The sequence below is a fragment of the Bidens hawaiensis genome, unplaced genomic scaffold (genome assembly GCF_021521415.1).
Source record: "Bidens hawaiensis isolate Kalapana, Puna unplaced genomic scaffold, B.hawaiensis_p1.1 tig00009161_1, whole genome shotgun sequence".
NCBI classification, from domain to species: Eukaryota; Viridiplantae; Streptophyta; class Magnoliopsida; order Asterales; family Asteraceae; genus Bidens; species Bidens hawaiensis.
In genome coordinates this window covers 785,694-795,735 of record NW_027491675.1, presented here as the reverse complement: position 1 = coordinate 795,735, position 10,042 = coordinate 785,694, and the positions used below count along the sequence as shown (strand labels likewise).

Below are 10,042 nucleotides of genomic sequence, written 5' to 3'. Positions count from 1 at the left end.
TAAAGAAATGGCCAATGGTTAAATAATTCAATTAATGGAACATCGCTTAATAAATTAATAGTTACTACATAGTAATCAAGCATATATCTACCTTTATATCTCTAACTATATTAATAAACAAAAATAATAAGGATGATATGTCATTATCACATTCAATTCTAGGTTTAACTTTCCATCCTATTTTCTAATCTTCAATCTCCTTAATCCATGCGTTTAATTTGTATGACCCATTAGTTGTAACCCACATAACAAAAACATATTTAATGTAATTTAATTCACAATAACTTTTACTAACCAGTTACATCTTATTTTACTATTAGATATAGAAAGTATGACCATGACTTTCAATAAAAACATATAAACTATTGAATACTTATAAGGGACACTCATGGGTATTATCCATGTACCGGTCAATCTCGTACTGCCATCTTATTTCTACCCTTATGTACCCACAACCCACAAATTAACCGGCGGCACCTACCCACAAGTAACCTAAAACTTTTTATGTTTTTGTTTTTATAATACTAATTAATTACTCATTTATTTTTTCCAATTGTCATATATTCTTCAAGGCAAAGGTTTGCCATGAATTGCAATTTGACAATCTACCCATATAGGTAGGGGTGGGTTTGCTTTGTGACGTTATGGGTTCCACGCCACAAAGCAAACCCACCCCTACCTATATGGGTAGATTGCCAAATTGCAATTCATGGCAAACCTTTGCCATGAAGAATATATGACAATTGGAAAAAATAAATGAGTAATTAATTAGTATTATAAAAACAAAAACATAAAAAGTTCTAGGTTACTTGTGGGTAGGTGCCGTCGGTGAATTTGTGGTTTGTGGGTACATAAGGGTAGAAATGAGATGGTAGTATGAGATTGAAGTTTCCAATCAAACATTGAATTGTTAAATTAGTTAAAATAATGATTTACGAATCATTATCGTATAATAATTAGTGACTATATATATATATGTGTGTGTGTGTGTACTTCAAATTTCGTTGAATAAATACAACATTTATAATTTTACAATTGTAAAACACTATTGGAGGTTACCTATTACAGTTGGAAGTGAGAGTCTGTTTATAGTTTATATATTTCATAGTTTGCAGACAACTCTGTTTGAAGTTACACGATTATTCATAAATCTAACAATTTTGTTACACGTATTAATGTTGTCAAGGGATGATACATTAACATAAATTATCATAGATTTATGACATTACTATTAAACCAATTTTGTTTCACGTATCAATGTTGTCAAGGGATGATTGGATATTTTTGGATGGTTATGAAATCTTGAGTAAAACATTGAGATTTGAGTTTATTATGGTTGTCAATGATGGTTTGTGAATGTTATTTTGAGCTTTTAAATACAATATGGAGATATTAAGAAATTGATGCATGTTTTATGGGTTTGAATATTTAATTTGTAGTCTATTTTGAAAGGGTAATATGTGTTATGCTTGAATTAAATGTATCACCTTGTGTGTGTAAACCATTAGAGATAGTTGGAGATAAGTATTTTACCACAAAAAATTATAGAGATAAAGTGTTTTTTTACCTAACATACTACAATTATGACTTTTCATGTTTAATCATGTTGTATGACTTTCTATGTTATATTATGGCAAAAGGTTTGCACATTATGTTATGTAAAGGGACTTTGGATGTTCATAGCATAAAAGGAATTAGCTTTTGGTGTATCTTCTACTGAATGAATCAGTAAGACATGAATGAAGAAGTCAAAACTGGTTCGAGTGATACAAAAATTTCTCTTTAAATTTATTTAGTTGATGCTTAGACCTTATGTATGGAAGAGCACTATTGTGTATGCTAATAATAAAAAAAGAAAACATGGGTAAAGAGTTTAAGGAAAAGCATACACAACCGATTTGTAAAGGTTCAAGTGGATATAAACTAACCCACTCTAGTCCTCTTTTTGATCCTAATATCGAGAGATTTCTTCACTATCATCTCCCTAAACGATAAGGATCATGGGTACAATTGTCTTACTATTCAAAAGAAGTGATCATCTTATTTGACAGACTATGTAAAGATAGCTAGTGTGCATTTACAAATCTTCACTAGTCAAAAGTAGTGAGAACCTTCTTCACTCGTTACACAAAACAACTAGCTTTACACTTCTTTACTAGTAAGGTAATGAACACCTTCTTCAACACACTTCTTTAATAGTTCACTAAGTCAAGATAGTGAACTAACTCAAATATTATGTCAAGACAGTGTATCACTGAAGCACCATATCAAAATCGTGCAACCTCACAACAACTATAACTATAACTCTTTATCAAGATAGTGTTTCCAAACCAAATATAATAATAGCACTATATGAAAATAGTGTGTTCCCATCTCAATACATCAAGAAAGGATAGTATATATCTCACTCGTCAAATCACTAGAACAACCTCTAGTGATGATCGTCAAATCACTAGAAAGGATAGTATATTTCAGCCTTTTGTGATCTTATCTTGATTCTTATTTCAAAATTAACCCGCTTGTGCTTTTGCTGGGTCTTGAGCAGATCATCAAGATTCATAGTAGCAAAGTCCAAAAGCTTAAGGAGCATAAAGAAAAAGTGGCCGATCTCAACAATATTAATGATGCTAAGTCCCTCTACATTAAGAAGAAATCTGAAGAATATGATCGGTTAAAGAAGGATCTTGAAGCGTTCAAGGCTACTCATGCTAAGAAGCTGAAGTATTTCAAGACCAATCTTCAATTTTCTAATGCTCACTCTATCTACCATGCCAGGATCATGCTGGTGGAAGAGGCCAAGAATCCCAACTTTGATAAGGCATCTTGGGGTCTTGAAGGCTTGAAGTTCAGGGAGGCGGAGTTGAGGGCTGAGTTAGGCTTAGATCCCGATTTGGATCCTGATAAGACAAGAAAGGCAACTGAGGATAAGGGTGGAGATGCTGAGATCGAGGTTGTTGATGGTGAAAAGGTGGTGCAGGTAGGAATGACTGCAGGATTTGCTGATAGGGAATGAATGATATCAAAAATAAAGATCCTGGGAAAATTCCAAAAATATGTTTAAGTGATCATAACAATTCTAGGAAAAATCCCAAAATTATGTTTAAGTGATCATAAAGATACTGGGGAAAATCCCAAAAATATGTCTAAGCTTGAGTTAACAACTAACTGTTAAATACTTGGGAGAAGCCAATCGTGAGTGATATCATAATGCCAAAACCTTAGATAAATACTTGGGACAAGCCAATCGTGAGTGACATGAAAATGCCAAAACCTTAGATAAATACCTGAGGATCCAACATGTAGGCAATAACAACGGAATTGTAAACCACCGTTAAATGAACTAGTCTCGCCATCTGGAACTACATATGTATAATGTGCGCCCAGGCAGAGTGTTTAAACTCAATTCTTAGAAAGATGAAAACCTTAGAAGGGATTAGAACCTTAAACGTAGAGAGGTAGCCAAACTCCTAGGAATGCATTCACTTCTTAGTCGGGATCCCGATTCTGCAAAACACTTGAACATTGGTGGTGTTAGTTTGGAAAACACCCCTCTGATGCTTAAGTCAATATTGGGATACAAAAGATAATAATGAATGAAATAAATAAATGAAACAGACAGGACAAAATACGCACCATACCAAGTTAGAAATGAAATTCTAACTTACATGAAATAGAGTTTAAGATGAACAACATTCCAGGATCTTGGAAGGATCCTGCCATCCAAAGTGGACAACTGATATGCTCCTTTACCTGCTTTCGCGTCTATCAAGTAAGTTCCTTCCCACTTAGGTGCTAGTTTGCCATCCTTAGGATCCGTGGTATTTTGGAAGGCTTTCCCACTTAGGTGCTAGTTTCCCATCCAAAGTGGACAATTGATATGCTCCTTTACCTGCTTCTGCATCTATCAAGTAAGTTCCTTCCCATTTAGGTGCTAGTTTGCCATCCTTAGGATCCATGGTATTTTGGAAGGCTTTCCTCAATACCAAATTACCAACTAAATCTTCTAACTCTAGCATTTTTATTGTATGACTTTATTATCCTTTGTTGGTATGCTACAATACAAAACTTGACGAAATCCATGAGTTCATTAATAGTGTCAAGATCATCGACAAGATCCTGATCGTTGGTTTCAAGATTTTGCACAGATGATCTTGATGTGGGGCTTACCATCTCTGCCAGGATCACGGCTTCAGTTCCAAATACCATAGAGAAAGAAGTTTGACCAATTGCATTCTTTGGAGTAGTTCTATTTGCCCATAACACAAATGAAATTTCTTCAACCCACTTTCCTTTCTTTGCCCCTAGCTTCTTTTTTAGATTGTTGGTGATGATCTTGTTTGAGGACTCTACTTGTCCGTTGGCTTGAGGATGTATTGGTGTGGATGTAATCATTTTTATCCCCTAGGCCACACAGAAGTTAGTTGTCCTTTGGCCTCTGAATTGTGAGCCATTATCACAAGTGATCTCCGTTAGGATCCCAAATATGGTCAGGATATTACACTTGATGAAGTATATTACTTTATTTTCTTTAACTTGAACGAATGCTTCCGCTTCAATCCATTTGGAAAAATAGTTAGTCAAGGCCAACATGAATACTTTTCCTCCTGGATCCTTCGGTAGTTTACCCACTATATTCATTCCCCACTTCATAATTGGCCAATGATTATCGATACATAAGTTCTGCTGGTTGGTGAAGGATGCTCCTATGTCTTTGACATGCATCATACTTTTAGGCATATGTCATTGCATCCTTCTTCATGGTTGGCCAACAGCAACCAGTTCTGAGGCTTTTGGAGAACAAAGATCTTCCTCCATTGTGATTCCCAAAGTCACCTTCATGGATATCTTTTAAGACTTCTTGGGTTTCAGGATCCTCTAAGCATCTTAAGTATAGACCTGCAACAAATATCCTATAGAGAACATCATGTACAATAACAAACCGAGATACCTACATATGAAAAGCCTTGGGATTTTCGTCCTTGGGGATCTCATTGTGTTGTAAAAACTTTTTGATAGGTTGGGTCCAGGATTTCTGAATAACTTTGGGATCCTGATCAACAACATATTTTGTGTTCATTACTTCTTTCTCATTATGTTCAGCCATATCTATGGCCGGATTTAGGATATGTGTGATTGGAATCTTTATCTCCATAGAGATCCTGAAGGCCAAGCCAAGGTTTGCCAAAGCATCAGCTTTGGAATTTCCTTATCTTGGTACCCATTCAATAACAAATGATTCGAACTTTTCTGCCAGATTTTCAACTATCTAGAGATATTGGGTTAGTCTTTCACTATTGACTGCATAGGAGCCATTGAAGTGATTAGCAAGTCATACGGAATCTATAGATACATGAATATTTCTAATTCTCATATCCTTATAAAGTTGAAGGCTATCTACTAAAGCTTCATACTCAGCTTCATTGTTGGTAGCTTGGAAATCGCATCTGATTGCATGGGGTATTATGTCCCCCTGTGGCGATTTCAGGATGATCCCCAAGCCTGTTCCCCCTGACATTTGAGGCTCCATAAGTATATAATATCCATTTATCCTGATTTTGCTCTAGTTGTTTAACTTCCTGGTCGACCTGTAGTTGGATATCACTGCTGAAATCAGCCACAAAGTCAGCTAAAGCTTAGGATTTATTTGTTGTTCTAGGCTCATAGACAAGGTCATAAGCAGTAACTTAACAGACCACTTGGCCATCCTACCAGACATCTCAGGTTTTCTCAAAACATTTTTTATTGGATAATTAGTTTTAACATGAATAGTATGTGCTTCAAAATAGTGTCTTCGTTTGGTAGGGGCCATTATCAAAGCTAAAATTAACTTTTTAAATGAGAATACCTGGTTTCAGCATCAAGTAAGCTCTTACTTACATAATATAGAGGATGCTGTTGGCCTTCATGATCCTTGACCAGCAAAGCACTTACTGTATCTCGGGATACTACAAGATATAAAAATAGTGAATCACCATCTTCATGCTTCATGAGTAAAGGTGCCGATGACAGATATCTCTTTAAATCTTCAAGTGTCTTCTCATGCTTTTGTTCCCACTCAAAATTCTTGTTTTTCTTCAAGATATCATAAAATTCTTTGCATCTCTCTGAGGATCTTGAAATGAATCTGTTCAAGGCTACTATCCTGCCAGTCAATCTCTGGACATCCTTGACATTGACTAGTGCCTTTAGGTTTATGATGGCTTTGATTTGTTCTGGGCTTGCTTCTATTCCTCTCTTGGTAACCATATATCACAAATACTTTCCTGCCCCCACTATGAAATGGCATTTGTATGGGTTTAGCTTCATGTTGTATTTGTCGAGGATGTCAAAGGCTTCTTGAAGATCCCGGAGATGATCCCCAATTTTTTTTATTTTACCACCATATCATCGATGCACACTTCCATGGTTTCCCCGAGATTTTTTTTAAACGTCATGTTGATTAGCTATTGATATGTTGCGCCTGCATTTTTTAAACCAAAAGGCATCGCCACATAACAATATATACAAGTTGTGGTCATTAATGATGTATCTTCTTGATCCGATGATTCTATTTGAATTTGTTGGGATCCCGAATAAGCATCCATGAATATCAACACCTCATGCCCTGTAGTTGCATCCACCATTGAATCTGTGTGTATTAGAGGGAAAGGATCCTTAGGACAAGCCTTGTTGAGGTTAGCGTAGTCAACACAGACTCTCCACTTGCCATTATTTTTTGGTACCACCACTATATTAGCTAGCCATCTTGGAAATTTTACCTCTCTTATCATCCCTGCCTTTAAAAGTCTTTCAACTTCATTTTGGATGATAACATTCCTTTCTGATGCAAACTTCCTTCTCTTTTGCTGGATAGGCCTGAAATTTTGTCTAAACCAAGTTTATGAGTATTAATATATTTTGAGATACCTATCATATATTCATGTTTCCATGCGAAGGTGGAAATCATGCTTTTAAGAAAGTTGATTAGTTGATCCTCAGTATCCTTGGGGGTCCCTGCTCCTATAAGCACTTTGATGTCAGGATCCTAATCGTCTAGTTGTACCTCTTTCACATCTTGCTCAGTTGCTTCCAAGACATCACGTGCCTTATTCTATGATTGCTATGCATGGGTTGGCTTCGTTGTTGGTTTCATTGACGAAGCATCACTGTCTTTAACCTCTTGTTGATCACTTTGAATTTTGACAATTCCTCAAGGTGTCGGCATCTTGACACATTGGTGATAGGGTGAAGAGACCACCTTCATGCCATTTATCCAAGGCCTGCCTAAGATAATATTAAAAGCGGTTAGAGCATCAATAACACAAAACTTTTGAATTGAGTTTACTCCCTAAACATAGACAGATAACTTGATCTCTCCTATAGTGCTTTTTTGCTTCGCCACTAAACCCAACCAAGACTAAGGAATTTGTTATAACCTCAGGCACAGGGATATTTATCCGTTTCAATGTATCCAGTTAGATGATGTCCACTGAACTTCCACCATCCACCAGGATTCTGCGTACAAAACTGTTAGCAACATAAAGAGTGGTAACCAAATTGTCATGATGAGGATCTTGAATGTTCTCGGTCCTCAACAATAAATGAGACTTCTATTTCTTTGGGCATGGTCATTGCTCTGGTTAGTCCTTCTTGCTTTTCTGCTTTGGCCACCATTGTATTACTTTTGGCTATCGAATATGATGTTCCATATATATCCGAGACTCCTGATATAACATTCACGATCCTAGCACCTGCAGGCGAGGATTCCGCCTTTTTGGAGCCTTTTCAAGATCCTGATTCTTATTCCTTTTTCCTAGCAATTCTTTCAAGTGGACCTTTTTGAGAAAATAGCTAATCTCCTTTCTTAGAGCAATGCAGTCTTCAGTTAAGTGGCCTAAATCCTCATGAAAAGCAAACTACTTGGATTTCTCTTTCCAAGCTGCATTTTTTTCATTCTTGCGTGGCCATCTTGCTTTCTCTCTAAGATCCTGCATGGCACATATTAGTCCAGAGATATCAACTAAAAAACAATAATCTTTTAGTCTAGGATAACTTTCATCATCCTCATCGTCATCCCCTATATTGACCCTATTGTTTTAATTCCTGGAATACGGTTTGGATTTATATGGTTTGGACGATGGGGACTCTGACTTCCTGTTTGGACAGTTATAATTGCTGGAATTGTCCGTCCTTCGCTGAATTATCTTCTCTTCTTCCAGTCTAATGAACCTTAAGGCCCTATTCCTTGTTTCGTCTAGAATCCTGCAAGGATTCATGACAAGATCCTCATAGAAACAACTATCTAACACAATCCCTGAGAGGTTCATCGTTACTTTGGGTAAGCCTGTATAAATCACTAGTCAACCTTTCAAAACATCTGCTACAAGATAATTGATTATTAAATAAATTAACCAAATGTGAAAAATAGTGAATAGAAAAGGGAGGAACACTAAAGATCCATTTGAAAGCGGCTCCGGTTAAGGTTGAACCAACTCCTTTGCCCAAGCAAGCTTCTTTGAGATCCTGAGGCATAAGATTGATCTCCATCCTTTCACGATATTGGGCGACTTACTCCTCGGGATCCGTAGTTTCATAATAAAACTTCATGTTGGGGGTTTGGAATCGCTTCGGGATCTCAGCATCACATATAGGAGATTCAAATCTCGAGATCCTGCGACTGCTTGGGGCTATTACTGGTATCGGCTATACTATCCCAGGGACACTAGAGATCAACTCTTTGAGTTTTTGCAACTCTTTCTGCACCACTTGACTTATACCGGTATCCTGCGAAGTTTCAACATTAGTTACAGGCATAGTAGTAGTATTATTATCAAGGTTACTAGCATCGTGATTCCTAGTTGAGGATCCCGAAACAACACCAAAATCCCTAGTGACAACAATTCTTGTAGCTTGAACACGATCAATTGTTCTCGTCACAGATTGCATGGGTAGGAAATCATTGTAACGATCCCCCAAGGATCCTTATGCCTTGAAATTCAAGGCTCTTGGCTTCAATGGTGTGAAAGAATCATCCGCCGGTTTCTTCCCTTATGCCCGGATAACCCGTAGTTCCCTCATGAAGGAATTCTTCTTGTGCTCCATGTGCTCCTTTATCTGTTTTAAAATATCAAGTATTTCATTGTTAGAGACAGGTCTCACGTTTGAAGGCCCTGATCCTTGAGCCAGCATGCCAGTGGAAGGCCTTGTTGTTGAAGCAGGCATGCCACTTGAACCTGATCTTGAGATGGCCCTAATCCATAGATGTTTAAGCCAGCGTCAGGTGTTTTTTCTGTGAGCAGCATGTGGAGGAGGAAGTAGTTGAGAAACTCCGAAAGTTAAGGACGACATGGAGGAAGACGTTGATTTGGATTAAGATGCCATTTTTGAGTAAATTTTGGTAAGGAATGGTTAAAAATAACTTTAAGGATGTTTATTAAGATGAAAAACACCACTTGCCCCACCGTGGGCGCCAAAGTGTCTTGGTCAAAAATTACCGAAACAACTTTTTGAACAAATCCGATGAGTGGGGTAGAGTGTTTTTCAAATAAACGGTAAATGAGTGTAATAAAGTAAATGGTTGACACATGGTATAGCAAGGAAAAACCTTAGATCCTGGTGAGGATCATCGGAAAAAAACCACGGGAGGGGAAATCTATCCCCTGCCTCGGATACATTAACGACAAAAAGGTGATTATGGCTCAAGAACTATATGAGAATGATTGCTAGGTACAAAAGTGTAAGAAGTGAGTGCAAAAATTGTGTCCTACTTCGTTCTCATTAGCCTCCTTATATAGATAAAATAAATAACAAACTATCCTATTATCTCAGTAACCCTATGCATGACCGTTGCAAGACTTGTTCTTCTCTTCCACGTGTACTTCAACTAGACTTCTGAAATATTAGCAAGACTAGATCTACTAGCCGTTCCAGGTTGTTATCCGATGAGTAACCTGCAAGCATATTGGTTATTATAAATAATATAAGGTTCAGGATTCCGAACCTATTAAGGATTGCGGGTAGCTGCATATCACTCAAGATTGGTCAAGGTCCTAAGCGAGAAATT

General features: G+C 37.0%; 1 protein-coding gene across 1 annotated transcript; it reads right to left on the bottom strand.

The window, feature by feature from the left end:
* Window positions 1-3,987: 3,987 nt before the first annotated feature.
* LOC143531447 (uncharacterized) lies at window positions 3,988-4,392 on the bottom strand. Its single transcript, XM_077026742.1, has one exon. The coding sequence runs from the start codon at window positions 4,390-4,392 to the stop codon at window positions 3,988-3,990; it is 405 nt and encodes a 134-aa protein (XP_076882857.1).
* Window positions 4,393-10,042: the final 5,650 nt, after the last annotated feature.

Bases quoted from the DNA above. Each gene is read 5' to 3' on its own strand.
- LOC143531447 (XM_077026742.1), bottom strand. From the start codon at position 4,392: ATGATTACATCCACACCAATACATCCTCAAGCCAACGGACAAGTAGAG.